Source organism: Tasmannia lanceolata, unplaced genomic scaffold (genome assembly GCF_043159265.1).
Source record: "Tasmannia lanceolata isolate RefF3 unplaced genomic scaffold, GAP_Taslan_0.1 ptg000008l, whole genome shotgun sequence".
In the NCBI taxonomy this organism is placed as follows: Eukaryota; Viridiplantae; Streptophyta; class Magnoliopsida; order Canellales; family Winteraceae; genus Tasmannia; species Tasmannia lanceolata.
In genome coordinates, this window is record NW_027518685.1 from 29,086,585 (window position 1) to 29,111,733 (window position 25,149).

At 39.5% G+C, this 25,149-nt stretch overlaps 2 protein-coding genes across 2 annotated transcripts; both read right to left on the minus strand.

Moving 5' to 3' along the window:
• Positions 1-890: 890 nt before the first annotated feature.
• Positions 891-7,025, minus strand: LOC143885095 (uncharacterized). Its single transcript, XM_077389076.1, has 4 exons — positions 6,406-7,025; positions 3,874-4,029; positions 2,811-3,509; positions 891-2,038 (listed from the first exon to the last, which is right to left on the minus strand). Exons 1-4 carry the CDS (start codon positions 6,760-6,762, stop codon positions 1,022-1,024), a joined length of 2,229 nt encoding a protein of 742 aa, XP_077245191.1. The 5' UTR covers positions 6,763-7,025; the 3' UTR covers positions 891-1,021.
• Positions 7,026-11,349: 4,324 nt separating this feature from the next.
• Positions 11,350-25,149, minus strand: LOC143883540 (Mitochondrial glycoprotein family protein). Its single transcript, XM_077386877.1, has 3 exons — positions 24,868-25,149; positions 24,428-24,759; positions 11,350-11,757 (listed from the first exon to the last, which is right to left on the minus strand). Exons 1-3 carry the CDS (start codon positions 25,030-25,032, stop codon positions 11,586-11,588), a joined length of 669 nt encoding a protein of 222 aa, XP_077242992.1. The 5' UTR covers positions 25,033-25,149; the 3' UTR covers positions 11,350-11,585.

Genomic DNA, 25,149 nt, shown 5'->3' on the forward strand with positions numbered 1-25,149 from the left:
AGCATGAGCTACTACTTGTAGTGGTCGAGGTATGTGGAGAGGGTTGGTTTAGGCCAGGGTGTGGCACCGTGGGTGGAAGTGCTTAGTTTTGGAATTGGCAAATCCAACCCCATTATATAATTACCATACAATAACTAGAATTTACATGCTGTTTTGATACCTACATTTCTAATGTAAAATCTTAAAATAGGATGGTCTATTTATCAAAACAGATGATTGTCTAAAGAGGGACCTAAATTGGAACCTGATATTGGCACCACCCCTATTTATCATGTGTTGTCCACGTAGAGGGAGAAGGGGCTTTTAACCTGTAGGAAGTGTTAGGGTTTATTTTTTATTTTTTAATAGTAAAGGTCTCTTGAATTTGCAGTTCTATATTTCTTCATTCTCAATTTTTGGGTCTCACAAGGGGACATGTATGTTGAATTGAGACTTCAACATCAGTCAGTTTGTTTCACCCGAGCTTCATCCTGGTCGTGGATGAATCACCCAGGTTCCAATTTGATACAATGTGTCCAATTGCCCTATCGCTTTTCTTTGAGGAACTCTAAATCAGGTTTTATGGATCAAGAGGCTAGGATCATCTGATCAAAGTATTTGATAGAGTTGTGATCCCCAGTTCAATCATCATTAATGGTTCAGATTTTCTTGGAGAAACCCTAAACAAAGCTTAAACTTGTTCATTCAAACATGATATTGCTCACCCATTGAGACTTCAGGATCGTAGGCATATCCAAATTGCAGTTAAAAGAAGAAGGAATCATCAGTCATTTACAAGAAAATCCTATAGAGAGAGAAAATAGCATTAGAGAAAAGACACACCCAGTCAGAATCACACGCCACTGTATTACTCTGCTGCTCCACTGCCGAGAAGAGAATCACGACCAAAATTCCACTCTAATGGGCTCTTGATTTCACCCATTGATCTGAAGAAGCCGAAGAAATCCAAAGAAACTCCAAATCAAAAAGACAAACTGAGCCTAAATAATCGCACTTCCTACCCTACAATTTATACAACTCTTCAATCCGCTGCCATTACTGACTGAGAAGGAGAGGTGACCGCCATTACTGGCATTGGCTGACAAAACTCAGTCAGATGGAATTCAATCTGCAGTCGGTGATGGAGAGATGTTGAACCCATTAAACCCTTCTTGATATCGACCTGCAATTCCCTTATCGGAATGGCAGCCAAGAAGCTCTTAATGTACTCCTTGCATGCCTCCTTCCCTCTGCACACAACCTCCTCTTCTCCTCCGTCTTGGTTTCCAGTATCCTCTGCCTTAGCTTCGCCCTCCTCCTTCAGGTTGTTCCGATTAGATGTGGGCTTCTCCTCCACCTTGCCTTCAGTTGGCAATCTGTAAATTGATGTGTCCCGGTCGAACTTCAAGATATAGGCCTGGTTACAACCTTCATAAAGTCTCTCTCCCAGTGTGTCAATAATGTAGTAAGCTTCGGGCTCGACCTTGAGGACAAAGAAGTGATCATTCCAGCTAACAATATAGAGCTGTGGACTACTGTTAGCAGGGCAACTTGATCCTGTTCGGCTAATCTCATCCCAAATGCCGTCGAAGGACATGGCCCCATGTAGGAAGTCAAACCCATCTTCCATTCCATCTGGGTGGAAGAACCCAATGAAGGACTTTTCTGGGACAACAGCAAGAGGACGGATCTTTGCTTGGAGGACAGTCTCAAGATCAAAGTGTTTGTCAGGGAAGCGTTCTCTGTAGGTCTCATTCTCACAGAGGTTTCTCCACTCGAGGGAGCCTTCTCTGATAAGGCTGTCAAGTTGGGACTTGATGGGCATGAGATCTTGGTTCGTCTGGAACCAGTCGGCGATGATGGCAACAAGGGCAGTGCATGCACTTTCACCGGCAGCCCGCTCGTTCCGTTGATCAATAGAAGCAAAGAAGACTTGGGCACACAGCTTCATTTGCCCGTCACGGCTTATCAGTTCTTTCTGCTCCCAACTACCGACGGCAAAATTGTCATCTCCAAATTCTGATACTGATGATCGGTTTGCAGCTGCTTCGTCATCTGCCTTACGCCACTGCCACAATATTTTTCCACTCAGAACCGAACATAATCACATTTTCAAACTTTAAGAAACATAATCGGAAACATGAACCAGAAATCAAATTCATATAGCATTGAAAAATGAATACGGAAATACCAAGACAAATGGTATAAAACCCAAGCATTTATAGAAGGTGTTTCAGTCATATTGTTAAAAGAATCAGCATTTTCAAACTTTAAGAAAGAAGAAAGCATGGTGAAATCACTTACCAGGCCAGAAGTGGACTCAAGTCAATTTTCAGAAACTCGCACTCAAACTTGGGATTTGGATTAACTACTTGGAGCGGGTCAGACCGAGCCAATTCTCTCAGTCCAGAGGGTACAGCGAATTTCTAAACATTGAATGCATAAAAAAAGGGAGAGTTTTTCTGACTCAACTGAGTTAAACACAGAAATTGAGAACTGTATTCCGAGTTGGCTGTGGGTTTCTGGGCACTGAAGTTGGTCACACAAAGTTACAGGATCATGGTCTTCTTTTTAATTAATGTTAATAACCTCACTAAGATGGGTGCTCTATGGAAAAAGAAGTGATCGGTATAAGCAGTCAGATGCTTATGTGAGCATAGAAAAGATTTAGAGTATGATCTTCCTACTAAATCGACTCAAATGCCATCTTAGTAAGCATCTTAAGCATATGTTGCCCTCTGGGTACAAATCCTTTTGAAAGTGTCATTTTTCTGAACTCTAGCAAAACTCCTCTGAGGAATTAACAGGGAAAAGGAAAGTATAAGTCAAACACATACCCCTAAGGCAAAAGATTCGTCGGAGGAGCTCAGCTGCCGGCGATCAAAATCGATGTCGTCCCCACCCTCTTCTCCATAAGCTTTCTTTAACAGTGGCTCTCCTTTGGCTTTAGGAGACCTAAAACTCAGCTTCCTCTTCTTCCATGAAAGGATGCTTCGCTTTGATGTCTGCAATAGAGACTGCTCAGAGGTGGCTGATGTTGTCTCCTCAACATGCACACGGCTCACATCTGATTTGCGGCGGTTGCTGTAGTAAATCCAATCCTCAGCATCCCCATTTATTCTCATTTCAGAGTAACAAAACCTTCCAGCACAGTTTGCAGATGCCAATGTACCATAACTGAAGGATTTCCTGAAACTAGAACCCTCCTTTCCACCCTCCAACTCTCCTTCATCAAAATCATCAAGTGGGTCTGTGTCGAATGGGTATGTGTACTCAGCATCCTCACTCCTAGCAGAGCATCTGCCCTCGCCACCCTCTTCCTCCCAGCATGCCTTCTTAGCTCTTCGAGTTGAAACATACTCTGTAAGTATCTTGACTTTTCTCAGGCCTGCTTTGAGAGCGGAAAGCTCTTCTTTCTCCGTTAAGGGAGCTTCTCCAGCATGAGGCGACAACGGAACAGGCACAATTGATCTCTGCACCATCTCTGATGATTCCTGGGCGGTTCTCAATTCCAATAAACTGAGAGCTAACTGCAAAAGGAAAGATCTCAAGATAAAAAAAAAAAAAAAAAAACTTCAAAAGAGGCACTGAAACTAGAAAGATGTAATCAGACAGGTAATCAAATCTGGAGAGAAAAAATTTAAAGGCACTAAAACATCATACAGAAAATACATCTACCGTAAATTCATTTACATGAGAATGAGATTTTATATAAATTTGGGCATCATGCATACGGATATAGTCATAAAGATTCTTCCAATGTGGGAAAAAAAAAGAGTTCAACCATTTTGGCTGTCACAACCACACAAGTTCTGGGTTAAATGAAAATGTAAAATGATGCTTAGTGAGACAGAGAACCAAAATGTACTTGGAAATGAATTAAAAGGCACATACACAAATAGATGGATTTGGCTCTGAAGGACCACCAGGCAGAGAGAGAGGGACATTTATTTCTACCACATTTTCTTCAGCTGCAGATGCGAACTCTGCAAGGTTCAATGAAGCCGTTCCAATAACAGTGACCTTGTTCTTCAGTGCTTGGTTCGAGCACTGAAACCATAACACGAGGAAGTTCTTAGTTTTCTCCAACAAGAAGAGGATCAGCATATAATCACCAAACAAAAGCTTGATGTCGCAGAGGAGAATGACTCCAACTGCCAACAAAAACCTAACTTCATTAAAACTCTGTGAAGCTGAATTTCACACTTTTGACACAGAAAATAAAGAAGCAGCACATTTTGAAAAAAGAATTCTATACAAAGCTGAAGCATGTGACAGTGATATACCATCTTTCCGTATAGGGAATTATAGCAAGCAAATATAAAGTAGACCCAAGTCTCATGACCAAGTGATAAAACATACCGCATGACAGCATATGCAAAACTTTCAGCAAATCTATGAACATGAAAAACCAAGATCCCACGAAGCAGTGTATAAGTACATTCACAAGAGGATGAAATACATATCATTTTTTTTTGAATGGTGATGAAATATATATATATATATATATATATATATATATATATATATATATATATATATATATCAATCTAAACTCAAATCGATCAGGGGTTGAACATTGATTTATATATTTTAATTGTTAATTTTTTCAGATAACCCATAAATGCTCAATTGAGTTCTCAAAGATAAACTTTGGTGAGTACTCAAATATCTAAACAAAAGCACCCAAAAACCTTCAATACTTAGAAAGCTTAACAAACTAGATGGCATATACTGAAAACACAAAAACTCAAAAAGTCAAAAGAGTATCAGATCCAGTTTTGAGATGACTCGTACTAGGGGCCCGTCTTTTGAGTTTTTATGTTTCATTATGGTGGTCTAGTCGAATATCGGTCAAGCTTTGAGTTTTAATTTTTCTTTCTTAATCTTTTGTATCCGAGTTTTGACCCACAACTCAGACACTGCCATAAACCTGAAAAAATTGCATCCTCTGCACAATAAAACTCTTTCGCAACAATGGAGCAAAAACAGCGATATAATACACCTAGCTACCACTTGGTGATTAGGATTCTAACGTTACTAAGGAAAAGCTGACTGAAGGGACTAGTAAAATGCCGTAGCTGTCAAATAAAGTGGATCAAAACTTTAATCTTTTGATGCTGGCAAGAAACTATTTCAACATGAATATAATCAATGGACTAAAACAGATCAATTTTACAAAATCTTACAAGAAATCCTGTAAGAACTAAGAACTAAGCTTTACAGTAAAATGTCACCAACAAAGAGAAGAATAGAACATGCAGGGAAGAAATCTTTACATAAATTTCCTGAAATATAAAATTCATAAAAAGGGATATTTGCACAAGAAGAACTCAGGTTTGAGGTACTTGTACAAGACCACCTGAAGTTTTAAATATTAAGGTAGGCTATTCGTCACTAAGTAGGATATGATCATATGCATACACTTGGAGTTTCCATACTCAACTCAACTCAACTCAACAAAGCCTTTGTCCCAAACTAGTTGGGGTCGGCTAAATGAATCCTTTAGAAAAATTTCATGAAGAAAGCGAAAGGAATCTACCCGGCTCTAATCCTAGCTCTAGTTATGGGCTAAGGTTTTGAAGTTTCCATAGCATAAATAAATCATTTAGATATGGGCTAAGGTCTTGAGTTATAAGCAAGCTTGATTTTGTCCATTATGCCTTTGCTGGGCTATTGTAATAAAAGACAAATGTTTTCTAGTTTACATTCTTTGCTCAACTTACATTCCCTAAGAATGGGTATTTAGCTATTTAATATAGAATACAGGTTTAAATGAAAGGGCATTCTTTCTACTATCATATCACCAAGTTCCTAACTTCATAAAGGCATTTCTTATTTTTATTTTTTTATCAAACAAATGACAGCTTCTATCAGGATTAATAAACATGACACGTTCGTATAATCCTTCCTCAATCCAAACCAAAATTTCAATAAACATCAAACTCATAAACCCCATACAGAAAAGAGATAAATCTGAATACATTTCTTTTTCTTTTTTGAAAATAAATAAATAATGGGTATACCATGAAAATACAGATGGAAAGATTGATAACCAGCATTTACAATTTAAAATTGATATATTCCAGAAACAGCATTTACAATTTAAAATATGCTATATATAATTATATATATATTTAAAAAAAATAAAAAAATCAATCTCCTCATCGGAATCATAATGAAGAAATCAATGAACCATACAGTAAAAAATTGGGGAAAATATAAATAAAAAAAATCTAATCTTCGTCTCATGAAAACCTAATAAATATTTTTTTTTTAAAACTCCAAAACCCTAGTAAAATGAGGAAAAATTAATCGAAACCATATAACCCTAACAAACTTAAAAAGAAACAAATAAAAGGCACAATTTCAAGGTGGAAGAAAGAAAAAGAAAAAAAGAACCCTAAAGATTGAAATCGGACTCACATTGGAGACGATGAATGAGATTTCCCATGGAATGAATGCATTATCCTTGTAAGACGAAAGATTGCAAATACTCCGAAACTCCTCATTCCATTCTACAGTTCCATCCCTTTTTAATTCCTCTTCCTTTGTAAAGTTCTTCTTCACCGTTCGTCTCAGAGAACTCAAGGCGATTTTCGGACCTTTCCATCGAATCTCCACCGTCAATTTCTGTACCATCTCCGGTGAATCTCCACCGTCCGATTGATGATTATGATGATATTGATGAAATCCTTCGAGTCTGAGAATGATGAGTTTTACTTCGAATTTCTTCGAGAGCAGAGGCGGCCATGGCCTCCATCTCATCATCTTCACTACCATTCCACAATTTCTCAACGGTCGGATCAAAAACAAAAAAAATTACAATAAAAAGAGTTTCAAAACCTTCTAATAAATTCCGATTTCTTCAGCGGAAAGATCACAAGAAAATCGCCCCCTATCACCGATATATCCAACTTTTTCCCTCTCTGGAAATCTCGAAAATCTAAATTCGTCCTCTTGCAGAAATAATCAAAAAAAAAAACTAGTTTGGGAAAAATGGCGAGTATGGATTTGCTTTTCCTTTCCTTTTTATAATCCAAGCGGAGAAAATGGCGATATTATCGGATCGGAGAAAACCGAGAAAAGTACCAAAACAAACTCTCTCTCTCTCTCTCTCTCTCTCTCTCTCTAACTTTTTCTAGGGGTTCGGGTTAGGACTTGGGAGATAATAAATTCGCACCCACTGTAGGATAAATCGCACCACTTTTAAGGTGAATTGTGGCAGACTCAGACGGGAAGTGATATTTACGCCCCTTTTGGCTTTAACGCTTTTTCGACGGCAAATCACGTTCCATTGGGAGCGAATTATCCTAAAGTGGGTGCGAATTTATCATGACCCTAAATGAAACATATATAATGAAGCGGGCCATTTTACATTGAGTCCCTACTTTTTGTTGATCTGGTCCGTCCATCTGTCCTATTTTACATCGTACTCACCGGTTTTGGTTGATCTAAGAAGCTCGTTGAATGAGGGAGGTAATTAAATAGGATAATGCACGGGAGATGATAAATTCGCACCCCTGTAGGATAATTCACATCCCTTTAAAGTGAATTGACTTCAAAAACGCGTTAAAGTCCTCCACATACTGACATACCACCCTTGCATCTATCATTCCTCATTTTGACCTATTCATTCGATCCACATCATTTTCAGTTACAATTTAAACTTGGTTGAAAAAGTAAAATCAGTTACATTTGATGACGTGGATCCGATCAAGAGCCCTTTTTCGGCTCTTTTTTTAGGTTAACGAAGGGTGTCCCCACCCCCTTCGGGGGTAGGACTATTTCCTTACGGATGCGCGCAATCACCCGGAAACCACGTGCATCGGGTAGGCAAGGGGGGATTCGAACGCTCGTCACGGGGAGCAAACCCATGACTTTACGCCAAAGAGCCACATGCAAGGGCTCCCTTGTATCTATCATTCCTCATTTTTCTATACGAAAAAAATATTTTCCATGAAAAGAAAAGTTTCAAAGTCTAAGGAGGTAGTTGGGGATTTTGGATCTATGGAAAAAAATTAAGGAATTTTTTCTATGGAAAAATAAATTTTTATGGGGAAAACCCATTTTTAAAAAAAATTCCAAGAAAATTTTTCCCTACATCCAAACGGTCCCGATTGAAACTTTTCTAAAATATTGAGACATTTTTTAATTTTAGAAAAAAAAATGATAGAAGATGAGTTAGCCAAATGCTGGGAAATGAATTTTCAGGGGGAATATTTTTCAAGAAAACCCTATGAAAAAAAAAACTTTCCAAAGGCTCATTGAACTTCAACATATATGGAAAGATCACATGCGCATCTGTTGGGTGTTGACCCTTTATAGGCCACAAACTTTGTTACATGATGGTTTTCTAAGAACCATCTGCTCTTAACCACTTTCCCTTTTAATAAGTCTTCTAGTATTTGAAGTCAATCAAGGGATTTGCTAGGAAATTTCACATAAAGTTGTTAGAGGGGAGAACAGCCACACAGGCCAACTTTTTAGCAAATTGTCTTGTTCATTTAATTCAACTGAGGTGGTTGTTGAGAAATGGCTTTTCCCAAAATTGGCTAGCAAATCCCTTTTGAAAGTCTAGACTAGTGATATTGGCACTACCATGTTTTAATAATTGCACAAACTCAGCTTGTCTTGCCTTTTTTAATTGGCTCTTTGGAGCATTTTGACTGAGAGTAAAACCAATGAGAGAGCTCAGCAATGAGAATGTGTTATGTGTGAAAAAAAAGTTTGCTTTTTGTTGATTTTCCTAAACCTATGGGCTGGCTTACTTCACTTGTGATGTTGTGGCGAGAGCCCATTTTACTGGGTCCCATGTAGTAACCATGGACAGCTGTTTAAATAATAAAAGACAAGGACGAGTTCGTGCAATTATCAAAACACGGTAGTGCCAGTATTAGTAGCCTATATATAAAAAGGGATTTGCCAGGTACCATCGCAGAAGGCATTTTGCAGATGGTCTATCGCATGTCAGACCAGCGACCTTGTGAATGATGACAAAATCTGCTGAAAAGTGAGTCTATGTGGCTGGTATGACATGCGACAGATCATCTGCAAAATACCTTCTGCGATGGTCCCTAGCAAATCCCATATAAAAAAAAAAGAGGGAAACGACTTAACAACAACCTTAACTGTGGATATGTTTTAAAATGAGCCCTACATGGATATTTTAATAACTTCTGGTATCAAGGCTATCTAAGAAATTAAAAAAATAGAGAACAGAAAACGAACTTAGGTATATTTATGCCATGTTCCAAATTTAGGGTTGCTTTCAATCGAGTTCAAAGGCACCTCGGGTGTTTGTAAAACCATTTAGAACGCCAATTATGAATAGGAAAGTGATATGAAGACAGGGATTGGATGTGACTGGGAGAGCCTATCCTGTCCTGTGGTGTATTTTCCAAGTCAAGAAGACTTTCAAGTATTAAGAAGACTTTGACAAAAAACAGTCCAAAGTAAACCACACGAACAAGAAATGGTATTATGGCTTTTGCTAGGCAATTATGCGGAAACCCATTCGCGGCTCACTTTTGTGGAGGTTGTTCTCTCCTGCAAAAGTCAGCATCAAAATGGCTTTCTGCGAAATTGCCTCGTAAATCCCATGTCACACGCATGCCATCTCATGTCACCGTGGGGTGAAGAAGCCCTGGGCCCTCATTGATTACAAAAAATATGTACTCTTACGGCTATTTTTTCACAGGATAAAAATAGAGACTTCAGGCCATGTTTGTCAGCCACGAAAGTTTTTTCCATGGAATATTTGTTTAAGAAATGGGCAAGGAGAGGGAGAGAGGGAGAGGGTTGAGAGGGCACAACTAAGGAGAGGGTGATAAAGTAGCTGGAAAACTGGGAAAAGAAACTCTTTCCACCTCTCACCCTCTCATGAGTCCCCTCTCGAGTCTCTGCCTATCCCTCCATCAACTAGACCTATCCGTACAGGTCCGGGTCAAACTAGCCGAGTCAAAAATGACCCAGAAAAATTTACGGGTTACAAATCTTGGACCCGGGCACCCGGCCCGTACGGGTCCAGGTCGACCCGCGGTCACCCGAGTTTTTAGTAAATTTTTGTTTTTCTGTTTTTATTTTTATTTTTATAGGTATTTGCTAGCCACCTTCTCCAAAGGCTACTTCTAGCCCATCCTTTGCAACTGTATGTGTTGAGAGATTTGTTTTATTAGATGTGGTGAAAACTGCACGGAAATACTATTTTTGGAAAGGTGGCTAGCAATAATAAGTACAAGAAGCTAGCAATATGGTACTAAACTTTTGGAGGAAAATTATAGGAAAATTACTGTAAAGTAGAAAAATTACGAAAAAAACTACGCACCTTCATATGACAATTACGGAAAAAACTACAAAAAAGGGGTATAGAAATATGACAATTATGGAAAAACTACTTTGTTTCAACGGGCACCCGGGGTGGACCCCCCAGTTTTGACGGGTCGGGTTGACCGGTGGTCAACTTAGAAACGGGTCACAAAATGTTGACCCAGACTCGGAAATTACAGGCTGGTCGACCCGCGGGTCCAGATCAATTCTTGCCAGGTCTACCATCAACAATGTGGTAGGCTGATATTCCATGAAATAAAGTATCATGGTTGCCGAACATGGCCTAAAAGAATCCAAGATCTTAAATGTAGGGGCTACTCAAATAATCATTATTAAGATACGATCTTAATGATGATAGTTAGATGCCACACAGACACAGCACACGTGATTAATTTGAGACCATTGAATTGCTGGACCCTTAATCTCAGGTCCCACTTCGCCTTACATGTTCATGTTCCAATGTCACATGAACACCCCATCGGTAAGATCAATGTTGATAAAAATCAATGACTTAAATTTTCTTACCAAGATCCTAAAAGAAGTCATACTAATCATTCAATTACGGCGACACCAACTATAATGGGCTACACCCACCAATCTGTAGAGGCTCCTATAACATGTCGAAAGATCGAAGGGTTAGGATCATCCTACATTCCTACGGTAATATGAAAACATACCTACGAACAAAACAAATACAAAAACATGAGACTGCAAACATCCGTTCCTTGAGGTTCTTTCTTTACACAGAAAATAGGCGTAAAACAAAATTTACGCCCATTTTACGTCAAAGAAACAGAGCCTAAATGAATTGGAAAGATGGGATGTCATTATCAAACAAGGAAATAGCTCAAGTCATCTATAAGTCAGCAGTAATTCTTAAAAAGGAAAAGGTATCCATCCAAGCAAATAAATCAATTTCTCTAATTTCATGTAAGCATTCAATCTAATACAAAAAAACATATCTTGTACACAAATCCCACATGCAAATTGGACTATTGGAGCAAAGCTTCTCTCATGAACCCCAAATAGAATACAGACAGATAAAGTGAATGTGACTAATAAATAATTCTAAGAGCAACATCTTTCTTACATACAGAATAATACCATCTGACACCTAGCTTTTCATCTCAACATTTTAATTTCAAGTTCTAATCAGCAGAAAAACTTAAACAAAAATGAAAGAGCTTATACTTTTTTCTGTTCTTTTCTTTCTAATGAAAAACTAGAGAACGTACCCAGGAGCAATCGATAGTTGGTGTCGAGAATTGGATTCCAGTTCAAACTGGTTTGCGTTCGTTAATGAAGGTGCCCACAGTTTTGAACCAACGCATGAGATTCCGGTGATCCTTCACATAAAGCCATGCTTGAAGAAATGGGAAGAGACTCTCACTTACACCACGCTCTTCTATGTACCCGTGAAGGACATCCTTCATTTTCTCTTCAAGATCTCTGCAAATTCATCCCGAAATCATCTAATCAGAAACTCAAAATCCATTCATTTTCTCTATAAAAAAACTGAAATAAAATTTTAAGAGAATGGTGCAAAAACCTTTTGCACTGGTTATCAAATGCCAAAGCCAACACAGATACATGTTGGTAAAATAGTATCAAGAAATTTTTTTAGTGAGACATATCAGAAACATCTAATTGAGGTATAGGTTTGGTAATGCCACTGAAGTGTAGTATTGGGACAATTGGACAAACTTCCCTGTAATGTAAGTGATGGAGATCGGCGCCCTTTGCGCGTCTATTCGAGACGGGTCCGCTCTCCGAAAGGCCCTTAGAGTTATTTTTATCTTTATTTGGGCCTCACAGGGACCTTTTTTGTTATCATTAGTTTTAGTTAGGGATATTTTAGTCATTTCATGTTAGAGTCCTATTTTAGTTGGTTTCTATTTCTTAGAGTTTAGTTTTAGTAGGTTTCTATTTGTTTTGGGTTGTAAATTGGCTATTTAAAAGCCTTAAGCAAACGTTATTGAACACTTTTTGCAAGATATTGGTTTGAAACTCTCGTTTACTCTCCCCTACTCAATTCGTCTATTTCTTCTTCTCTCTTCTTCCCCTCAATTTCTTCTCAATATTCCTGCATCAAATTGGTATCAAAGCTAAAAGATCCAAGACTCAGAGATTGCAGCCAAACAAGAATTTTGTGCAATTTCGGATTCCCCCAGCCAAACCCCAAACCAGTTCTCTTCCGTACCCGAGGCTTTTAGCCCAACCACACTTTCGAAACCCCACGTTGCAGCCCCTTGAATCTCAGCCGTATCTTCAGGTCAAACCCAGAACCTTTTCAGATTCGATCCAACTTCAACTCACACCCAAGAACCCAAACTTGGCCACCCATCAGTTCAATACACCTAAGAAATACCCTAAACCTAGTCCAACTCCAACTCCATCTTCCATCTGCAAAAAACCCACAAATCAGTTTCCAAATCCATCACATCCCCTTCCTCATTTAGAAACACCAATTACTAGCCCCTTTCTTCCTTTGAGCACCCCCAGTCACTTAAGTCAGTCACGTGACTTCTGTCACGTGAGTTAAAAAAAGAAGGAATGACGTAGCGCGAATTGTGTCATAGTGTCGCACATGTCAATTGGGAAAGGCTAAGAAACAGAATACTGGATTATATACGCCTTGCCTATTCCTCATTCTCCATGGCAAGATATCAGCATGGACTTTGTCCTTGGTCTGCCTCGGACAGCTTGAGGACATGATTCTATCATGGTTGTGGTGGATCGTTTTCTCACAGATGGCACACTTCATTCCGTGTAGCAAAACAGCTGATGCCGTGCAAATAGCTAAACTGTTCTTTAAGGAAGTTGTCAAACATCATGGGCTCCCTATTTCCATTGTGTCAGATCGAGATGTCAAGTTTTTTAGCTATTTTTGGCGAACACTTTGGAAACTTTTTGGCACACAGTTGAAGTTTTCCTCAGCATTTCACCTACAAACTGATGGTCAAACAGAGGTAGTTAATCGTAGTGTGAGTGATTTGTTGCGTTGTTTAGTAGGAGATCGTCCTGGTACATGGGATTTGTTGTTACCAACTGCTGAGTTTGCGTACAATAGTTCTGTTAATAGGACTACTGGAAAGGGCCATTTGAGAGTGTTCATGGTGTCATCCCTCGTCAGCCTCTTGACCTTATACCTTTACCGCCTAATGCCCGTCCCTCTCAGTCAGCCGATTCTTTTGCCCAGCACATCCATGACCTTCATGCTGATATACGTCGTAAGATTGCTAGTAGTAATGTTGACTATAAACTAGCTGCTGATGTACATCGTAAGTAGGGCTGCAAATGAGCCGAGCCGAGCCGAGCTTTGGGGTGTTCGGGCTTGTCTCGTTTAGTTTTTATGAAGGCTCGGGTTCGGCTCAGCTCGTTTAGTTTTCGAAAAAGCTTGGCTCGGCTCGTGAAATATTCGAGAAAGCTCGGCTCGGCTCGTCTCAAGAATGATAAAAACACACATCTGTGGGATTTGAACCCAAGCCCCCTCTAAATCAAGAGCCTTAACCACTCGGCCAAACTTTCATTTGTGATAAACAACTTACATTCTTTTATTTTATATATAAAAAGCAAACATAATCCAAGCTTTAAAGCTCGGTTCGGCTCGTTTATGAACCAAGCCTAAAAAGCTCACGAGCTTTTCTGAGCCGAACTCAAGTTCGGCTCGTTTATTTGATGAGCCTAATTTTTGGGCTCGGGTTCGGCTTGTTTAGTAAACGAACGAGCCCGAGCCGAACCCAAATATGTTCGCGAGCCGGCTCGGTTCATTTGCAGCCCTAATCGTAGGAACCTTGAATTTAATGAAGGCGACTATGTCATGGTTCGTGTTCGTCCCGAACGTTACCCTCGCCATTCTTTTGAAAAGTTGCATGCTTGAGCCATTGGTCCTATTCGTATTCTTCGTTAATATGGCCCGAATGCTTATTTAATTGATTTACCTGCTGACATGAATATTAGTCCTGTTTTCAATATTGAAGATCTCATACCATAATGTTCAACACTTTTATTCTCATATGGTCCAACTTTCCTACCTTCTCTGAAATTCATGTCCTCCTGCAACACGTGGAACTTACTTCAGCGACCAAGGCCTCCACCAAGCCTTATGTGGCAGACTTCCAGTGTTCTAAAAAGCGTTGGGCGGTGTTGGGCAGCTGGCTGACCTCCCAACGCCCAGTGTTTTTAGGCGTTTTTCATTTTTTTTAGATATTAATATATTTTCATAATATCTTGCATTTTTTTATATAAAATATAAATACTTGAATACATAGCAATCCAAACCATTTTATGCCATAAGCACTAAACATTAAATAATAACAAAAAGTCAAAAATAGAATAAGAAATTAAGCGTAAAGTATTTAATAATTTAAGTATTTAACAATACAACACAAATCCATGACCAAAAATAGATTAAAATCCAAGCATTTCTTCAGTCTTCACCAATCATTGTCCTCTCCCTCCAAGACCAAGACTCTATCTTTATCTGAGTCTTCAAACCCGCCCCACCCAGGCCCATGTTTAGCGCCCAGGCGGCGCCTCATCGCCTGCCCAGGCGGTGAGACCGCTTTTTTAAACGCCCAGGGCCTGGACAGTGCGTTTTTTCTGCGCCCAGCGCCCAGGCCGCCTTTTAGAACAGAGCAGACTTCTTCTATGGAGACATTCAAAACATTGTATGCAGTGGGCTCTTCTACTCGCGAACATGGAAGAAGCCAGGGCCATGGTTGTGGTCATGGTTGAGGCTAACAGAACCATCAGCACTATTAGCAGCCATAAGGTGGATATCATTTTGGACCTAGATCTAAGAATTATGTGCCTCCATCAGGGCAAGGTGGGACTTCTCCCTATGCCATCTACTCCTGCCTATCATGCTCACCTTAAGTTTTATTATCCCCGATCTGTGCTCCACTACTTTCTATGAGGCTGGGAACTCAGTCTTCTGTCAGTTGCTAGGATTGTGGTCATTGTGATACGATCTTGAGTGGGGGCCCGCCTAGCTATGGGACTAGGTGAGGCCCAGCCTGGATGGGACAGGTTTAAAGAGCCTTGCCTAATGCGTTCCATCAGCTCTGGAGCTTTTGGCGTACTGGTAAGGTACCTAACATTTGGAATTAGAGCAAAAGGGAGGATCGCCTCAAGAACAATAGAAGAAGAATAAGGGAGAAGAGAAGATTTTTCTATTCATCTTTTTTAATAGAAGGTTACAAAATCGTTTTTAATCTCAATGATCCCTCTCACGGCACTTTCCAAAACAGAATAGAGTAACAAAGCCAAATAAAGCAATAGCCAATAAAAAATAATGAGTTTTACTAAATCTCTAAATATTAGATAATTATTAAATAGGAACCATAGATATTATTAAATTCTTAAATAGTAACTAACAGATATTATTAGATAATAATAATATCTGCTACGTTCACATCATTTACCTTCTCTTTTTCCTTCAAAATGACCTTGTGCTCAAGGTCTAAAATCTGGAAATTATTGTTGAAAGTCACATTCGTATCCACTGCTTGTAGTGAGCATAACTTTGCTACCATTCCTTGCTCAGATTTAGTAGAACTTTGCTAATTTGCTGAGAGTCCATCATCTGAACATCACCCGTTGGGAGACCTGTAAAATAAATTTTTGGCCGTCACGAGAAAACTCCATACGTAAATTTGCAAAATCCCATATTACTGGGCCTAGCGTTGCCAATCATTGTACCCCTAGAACCATGTCGCAGCCGCCCAATGGCAATAAACGCGCCTCAACACATAAATTATTTCTATGCATCGTTCACTGGAATTCACGACAGATCGTTGTACTAAAAAGTCGGGTACCATCGCAATAGTCACTGGCAAGGGATTTGTTTTCTGCGTAACAAAACCAGTTTGTTTCACCACTCGTGGTCTAGGAAGTTATGCGTGCTTCGGGAATCCACAAGGATCATAATTGGCATTTTTCTACAAGCCATCTAATTCGCATAGTTGGGAATGATGGCGAACTTGTGAGTGCATGCATATATATCTATAAATCCGCAAGTGGAACCTCTCCAGGCGAAGATCAGTATCTTCCATTTCCGCCTCAACCTCATCGTTATCATGGCCTTCTAATAGAAACAGTTGAGGTCACTTACAACAGTGTCCCGGTACGAATTGCTCATCACAGTTGTAGCAGAGGCTTTTTTCTCGGCGTTCCATCATTTGTTTTTCGGTGAGGTGTTTGCTGGGAGGAAGGCCACTGTTACCACCAAATTGAGGTTTCAGACCTAGCGATGCAAGTAGTAGAGCAGGTTGAGGAGGGGGTCAAGGATGACAAGTAATAGCAAAAACCGATTCCTCATGTCACTCGGCAAACTCGATGGCTTGATCCAAAGTTGAACGAATTGAGCAGTTATACCCCGCTTGAATCTCATCCTTCAGTCCCGAAGGAACACTCTTTACAAAATTGATTAGGAAGACCTTCAGTTTCACTGGATAAATTTTCAAAACGTTCCCGATATGCTGCATCCATCCCAGTTTGTCGAAGCCTCATAATATCTCCAATAGGATCATCTCTCACTCTTGGTCCAAAACATTGACAAATAGCCTTTCTGAAGACCGGCCAAGCAACAATTCCATGGGTGTGCTCAAACCATTGAACGTGTTTTCCTTCTAAGTAAATCGAAGCTAGGGCCACCCTTTGCTCCGTATCAATTCCATTAACCCCAAAGAATTTGTTGCAACGATAAACCCAACCTTTCGGATCATCGCCCACAAATTTAGAAAAGTCAATCTTCGCATAACGGGGTTGGAAAGTACTTGAAGGGAGGGCTGAAATTCGTGGAAAAAACGTTCTCACTATGATCGAAAGTGTTACCTCCAGTTTCCGAATCAGCAAGCACATTTTGAATGAGTTCCCAGAGGTCGCAAAATTTCTATAAACTGGGTTGTGGCTGAAGCCTCTAGCCAGCATCCTTCAAGGTCTCGATAGATTCACGCAACTTCGTGAGCTCTTCTGAATGACAAGAGACGGTTTCTTGCAGTTTAGCAGTAGAATGAAGTCGCAATTCCACTTCAATCTGCTTAAGTTTGGTTCCATCTGCCATGATTATAGATAAGCAAAGCCGAGGATCGTTCGGTCCGATACCAAATTCTAGATACCTTACCAATACGCCAAAAGCTCCAGAGCTGATCGAACGCGTTAGGCAAGGCCCTTTAAACCTGTCCCATACCTAGGCGGGCCCCACTCAGGACCGTAACACATTGCAACTGTTAAAGTATAAAAGATTAAATAACGCCATCTCCAACGGCTTACGCTTTTGGAGTAATTGGTTGTTTCACATGGTACCGGAGCAAATGTCTTGGGTTCAAAACTCCTTGATAATAAAAATCCACATGTAGTGGCCAACCCAAAAAAGAGGGGCCACATGTGTCACGTGTAGGCCAACCCTAAAAAGAGGGGCCACATGTGAGGAGGAGTGCTAAAGTATAAAAGATTAAATAACGCCATCTTCAACGGATTAAGCTTCTGGAGTAATTGGTTGTTTCACAGCAACCATTCTATCATAGATTACTATCATCCTTTTAACACAAGGTACCATCCATATTCACCAATGGCTATTCCTCATCACATGCGAGATGTTTCCCTCACCAAGCCTTCTGAAGCTTCATGTGTGATCGACTCGGGTGCCACTCACCATATATTTGGTGAGTGGTATTTACTCTGATCCGGTTGAGGTGGTTTTTGCGTAATGGATCCTTCCCATCACCCATGTCAGTTCAAGTGTTGTATCTTCTTCTTCTAGTCAGTTTGATGTTCCTGGTATTTATTTGGTCACAAGGATTCAAAGAAAATATTATCTCTGTCACAATTTACTCATCAATTTTGTCTTCCTTTGTTTTTGCTCCATCCTGTGTGCTTGTAGAGATTCTACGAATGGGGAGGCTCCTCACTAGAGGTGTTCGACAAGGGAATCTCTCTCTTATCTGCATTATATGATTTGCAGACTTCAATGCATAACTCCAACATAGAAACTTTCTCTGCTCAGAGTCTACTCCTTCTCTTTCAGTGTGACACACCATCTCACTCATGCGTGCTATCATGTTTTGTATCATTTAGTTTCCCTGCCTTTTATTTCAACTACTTGTAATGTTTTCACATACAAATTATGCCACAGTAGTCAACTAAGAAAGCACAAAAAACCTCCATCTGCTTCTCTTAATAGAACTAAAAGTTCTTCTCCATTGAGCTTGTTTATTCTAATGTTCTTAACATAATCAGTTTGTCTACAAGATGCATATGAATATATGATGGTCTATAGAGAGGGCTTTGGTACAAATATCTGCACTCCGATATATAGAGGAAGGATTTCACCAATTTCTACTTCCTCCCAGCAGAAATGATAATCAATTTCTATATTTTTATTCTAACATGGAAAATTGAATTATGTGACAATTTGATTGCACTCTCATAATCACAATAGGGTGGGACAACCGGATTCAATGTGAAGCTATTGTAAGAGATGTCGCATCCAAGTAAACTAGAGGATGGTGGATGCCATAGCACGATACTCTACTTCGGCACTGGATCTCGCAATTGTTAGTTGCTCCATGAAATTAAGCAGTTATTCAAAATGATACAAAATCATGTTATTGATCTTGTATTTGAATCACCAGCAAAGTCAGAATGAGAATATCCTTCTATTTTTAGCATTTTATCCTGACCAGTCCCATAAAGCATTCTATGAACAAGAGTGCCTCTAAGGCTTTAACATAGCTCTTAATCCTCTTTGTAGATTGTAGATCTTCCTGCTTGGCATCATGCAAGAATTGAGAAACTTGATTAACTGCACAGGTCATACTAGGTATCGGAACTGTTGGATACTGTAATGCTTCAATTATAATCTGGTAGCTTTATTGCCTTCATTACCACTCACATTCCTTTTGTAAATGGCTGGTGTCATACTTGGTTTACAGTTCCTCATATGAAAAATGTTTAGGAGATATGTAGTGTTTTTATTAGGGTTTATATCAATACAATACCTTTCTCGGTTCTTTCTATCTCAACACCTAGAAAATAGTGTAGCTATAGCTGCTATACAAGGTCTTTCATATCAAAATTTTCCTTTAAACCATCTTTATGATTCTGAATCTCAAAGTTGTCACTTCCAGTGACTATAATATCATCTCTTTTTTTTAGCATAAGAAAAAAATAATATTATAGTCACTGAAATCTGCCATTAAAAAACAGTCAGAGAAAGATATTATAATGTAATCTACATAAGCCAAAGCTAGAGCCATACCAAATCATGTGTGCATGCTTGATGCAGAGTGAATTATCTGAAGCACTACTTTTATAACCCCATGTTGTGATAGCCAGATTAAGTCTATCAAGCTATACCCATGGTGTATATTTCAGCCTGTAGAGAGCTTTCTTAAGTTTGCAGACATAATCACATATGTTTGCCACTTCATATTGTTTCATACACACTTCTTGCTTTAGGCATCAAGGTAGGAAGGAGTTCTTAACATTCATTTGATGAAGCTTCCAGCAAAACAAGGTCGCTAGAGCTAATATGAGTCTTACGGATGTTGCTTTAACAGCTAACTAAATATTTCTTCATAGTCCATCCCATGTTGATGGTTGTAGCCCTTGGCTACTAGTCCGGCATTGTAGCTGTCCACTGCATCGTCACGTTTTTGCTTCAATTTGTACACCCAATTGCACCCAACAATATTTTTTGTCTATTGGCATTGTGACAACTACCCACATGTCATTCCTATAAAGAGTTGTCATCTCTTCTCTTATAGCTTCAACCCGCTTGTCACTAACAACTGCTTCGAAAAATGTAGATGGCTCAACTATCTTGAGTACTTTCGTGAATAGGGCATGCGCTTGTCTTTGCTCCGTCGAGTGCATATGGTTGCATGATACCACTAATGTTGGCGTAACTGTAAGTCTGCTAATTATTGTATGCAGGTGTAGAGGGTCCAAGAACATGACTAGAATGGTCTCCCCTTATGCTCATTAGGGGTGCAATTTGGGTCGGGTTGGATCGGGTTGAGGCCAACCCTAGCCCAACCCGAGAGAGCATTCCCTCAATCCCTAACCCAACCCAACCCAGGCCTCGGGTCGAGGATGGTCAACCCTAACCCAACCAGCCTCCGAATCTCTCAACCCTAACACAACCCATTTTTGCCAAATCAGGTCGGGTTGAGTCACTGTGGGTTCAGGTTAACCTAGGGCCAAACAGAAAAATACAAAATTAAAATATAACCCTAAAAAATCACAACAAAATTAGAGGATGGAGGTCGGGTGCGGGTTGGGTTCCCAAGGCCTCAACCCTAACCCAACCTGAAATTAAATCGGGTTGGCTTTTTCACGATTTTGCATCGATTGGTTTTTCGTCTTCGAGGTTGTTTCTCGATTTATACTTAGTCTTCCATCTCCTTCAACAGTCAAACACTAAGGCAAGTGATAGTGGACTCTCATAATAATGGTTTTGATATTATAGTTTTGTTCCCTATGTTAATGCTCATTGTCTTTCGTTTAGAACTGCAATATTATCCGCTTGAAATAATTTCTTATGATCTTTATATTTTTACCGTATGCATATACACGATGACTTTGAGCCGCCTTAACTCGGTATTGCGATGTTTGACCCTATATATATATATATGAGAAAACATTTCCTACACACTTGTGTAGGTAAGTTACCTACACACTAGCTTAAAATACAGTGGGGGCCCACATTGTTTGGGTGATCCAAACCATTCATTTGAATGGTCCTCACATAGATAGGGTGTCCACAAAAAATCAGATCCATAGGATCATCCCAACCATTCAAACTATGGGGGCAAAAAATGGACTAATTTGTGAAGGTTTATACACGTCCATTTTACCTCCACAAATCGTAGGGTTGGGATGATCCTATGGATCTGATTTTTTGTGGACACCCTATCTCTGTGAGGACCATTCAAATGAATGGTTTGGATCACCCAAACAATGTGGGCCCCCACTGTATTTTAAGCTAGTGTGTAGGTAACTTACCTACACAAGTGTGTAGGAAATGTTTTCTCTCTCTCTCTCTCTCTCTCTCTCTCTCTATATATATATATATATATATATATATATATTATATATGATGACTTTGAGCTACAAGCTTCGGTATGTGATGTATGTTGCCCGTGTATATACATATGATGATTCGGATTTGAGACCGTATACTTTGGTATACAATGTAATTTTTTTTACAGTACCTATCTATACTTTTCCTCAAATACAAGGTTTTGATTCTTGCGTTATTTATCTCTATCATGATCCATTGATAATCTCTTTGTTTGTGCTCATGTCTTTTGACTACGTACTCATACTCTTATTTCGATTTCCATATCTCTGTTCAAGTTGCCGCCCATTCTATCCATCGACGTAAGGATCATTGTTATAATACAATTTCATTACTGTGCACTTTTATTATATGAGCCCACTAAAGGATCTTGTTCAACTCGTTCTGACTCAGTTACTACAGTTCTTGTAAGTTGACATGATGACATGAACATACAATAAGAGAGTTTAAAGGGATCGAGGAAAGTGTGTTTGCCCATATGGCCTTGTCGGGCAAAGTCCCTTTAATTTGTGAGTTGTGTTGGTCTTTTTAGTCCGCTTGTTTTCCTTTTGGGGTAGCGATTCGGATTTTGAGATTTTGGAATTTGGAAAAACAAATTATTATGTCTAAAAAAATTCGCCCTAAATCCGGGTCGTTACATTGAGAAAGGTGATGATATGACCAAACCCCTTTTTTGGGATGTGGGGTTTATTTTGAATGGCATTGGATTGTGGGTTTAGTTGCACACACACACACACACACATAGAGAGAGAGAGAGAGATCATAGCTTTGTCACTTTGTGAGCTGATGATATTTAAAGTAGTTATATTAGGGTATTTCGGTCTTTTTGCCAAGTGAAGGGCAGTTTTGTCTTTTCCCTAGGCAAAGGTCACTGTTAGTTCTATGCCTACAATCGAGATCTTTCATACAATCAGGATCTTTCGTCCAAAAGAAGATTTTAGAAAGAGGAATTTAAACTTTACAGCTCAAAACTACACTTCTCTGCAAGCTTCCATCCCCAGACAGACACAGCCTGTTCTAGTAGTACTCTCAGGCATTTCATGAATAACATCCAAAGGGCAGGGTATAACTTCTAAATGCAATACATTTCCAATACAAGCTGTGATGGAGCATGGCGATGAGTCCTAGCGCCTTTGAATTGATGAGAAGGTAACAACATCTCATACTCCAAGTGACAGTGAGGATTCACAAGAGAATAATTCAAGCAACATATATAGACGAAGGCTAACTATTGTAAGGAAGTGGGAGGATACCAAATGGTAACTTGCTTAATGCAAAGGAACTTATGATGGTGAAAATACAACCCAAACAGTTTAAACTAAAGTCCTCCAAAAAGTGGATAAAAGGGTTGATGTATAAGTATGAGAAGCCATTTTCAACAGTAAATAAGGTAAAAAGATTCCCCACAAACTTCAGCTTCCAGCAAAGCTGACGATACACCCACTTGTCTATGCAAGTGATTTGATGCTATATCACAAGGACACTGAAGAGCTGAGCCACACATATCATAATAGACACTGCCTTCTACAAAAACGTACATGATCGTGTGGCTATTGGGTGAAAAGTTGGCTATTTGTGAAATTGAATTGATGTCAAATGGCATGATATATACCATTGTTGCAAAAACTAATGCCTAAACATATAGAAGCCCCCTAATTTGAGAATATCACCTTTCAGTATTGTAAGCTTTTCAACATTCAATACAAGCTTGCTTCCTGATCTATATTCTAGTGTGTTTATTGGTGTGTGACCAAGTGTCCTTTAGAAATTGGGTCTGTCAAAACTCTATGATTGGTTTCACTTGTCTAGGAGTTCTTACATTTGTCTCTCCATGCTGTTGCTACTAAAATTTCTTATTTCTATTAAAAGAGGAAGCCTCATATGGAATATATGCAAAACAACCAATTTCACCAAATGCTTAAGCCGTGCTGTTATTTAATCATGTATACTTTAACACGCCCCTCACGTGTGAGCCCCTCTTTTTGGGTTATTTGTACATGTGGATTTTTAATAGGGAGTTGTTGGGTTTTGAATCCAGGACCTGTTGTGAGGCAATAGCTCTGATATCATGTTAAACAACCAATTACTCCAAAAGATTAAGCAGTTAGAGTTGGTGTGTTACGAGCCTAATTGGACGTAACACAAATAAACAAATAAAAAAAGAGAAAAAGATGGGGAATGAGGTTGATTTGAGGCAACCGGACTTTCTAACGGTTCAATTCGAGAGGAATCATTACTCTCATAACAAAGTTTCCTTTGTTGCTGTAAAATTCTCTTCTTCTCTCATTTTCATTAAAATACACTCCTTAAATACAAGCATAAAGGTAGTGCTGCCCCATTAATCCACTTACATAACACATAGGTAATAACTAAAACCCATACCCCTAAACACATACCCAAAACTCAACTCAACTCAACTAAGCCTTTGTCCCAAACTAGTTGGGGTCGGCTAATGAATCCTTTAGAAAATTTTCATGAAGAAGGTGAAAGGATCTACCTGGCTCAAATTGACTAAGTCTAATCCTGACACTAGTTGAGTTCGTCTACAAGGATCATTTTCTTCCGTTCTCTCCTATTCAAGGTCATGTTCTCTGTTATGTTCCTAGCCCTCAAGTCTTTCCTCACTGTTTCTACCAAAGTTGTTTTCAGTCTTTCCCTACCTCTTTTTACTTAACACATACCCACAACTACATAATAACTACATTACAAGCAAGGTTTAAATTTCGGTTTCGGTACTGGTTTCGGACCTTGAAATTTCGAAATTTCGAAATTTTGAAATTTTGGTGAAATATTAAATTAATTAAAAAAAACAGATTTTTTGGGTCAAATTTCGGAAAAACCGAAACTTTGGCCGAAATCCCGAAATTTCGGCCGAAATAAATGGCCATTTCGGTTTTGGGTGGTTTCGGTGTCCGTCTCCACCGAAATCCTACAAGTACTCATAAACATAACATATCATGGTGTTATTTAATCATTTATACTTCAACAAAATGGAAGAAAGGCAATATGAAGAGGAAGAGAAAGAAGGCGTACTGGAAGGCAGGGCCTTGGTATTTGGAGGGAATGCGGAGGGACTGGGAGGATCCGAGTTTAGGCCTCATGGAAACAGAGTGAATTCCCATGGCGTCTGGATAGAGCCCGCAAAGGAAGTTGAGGCAATCTTCACGCCCGGGCTTCGAAATGTCGACGTGAAGGAAAAGCTGATTGATTCCATCCTCATCGTCTCCGTCACCGCCAGGGAGAAAGTTGGCCAATCGCATGACAGAAATGCTGATCTCTTCATCACCGTACGATCTCCTTAGAACAGGGCCGTTGTTGTCCAGCGCCCCTTTCACGATTTTGAATTCAGACGGAGGGTTTACTTTCTATATAGAAAGAAAAACACAAACCCTAAGAAAAGTTAACACTAAAACCCTAACCGAGAGGTACTGGAGAAATGAGGATTTAAGAAAAAGGAGTGTATTTATTAATACCGGGGGAGGAGTCATTTTGGAGACTTCGAGGTAGTGTTCTTTGAGGGAGCGGAGGAGGATGGAGTCAACGGCGGAGGATACGCTGGAGGAACGTCCGGTGGCTAAAGTGCGCCGTGGGTGTAGAGCACCACTGACGGAACCAGAAGTAAAGACCCTCTTCCACATCTCTCTCTGCTCTCTCTCTTGTTCTGCACAACGAGCGTTTTTTTTTTTCTGTGTTTGTTAATTTGTTTTCTTCTTCAAAGAAGAGCGGGAGGAAAAAGACCAGGCGGCAAAATGAAG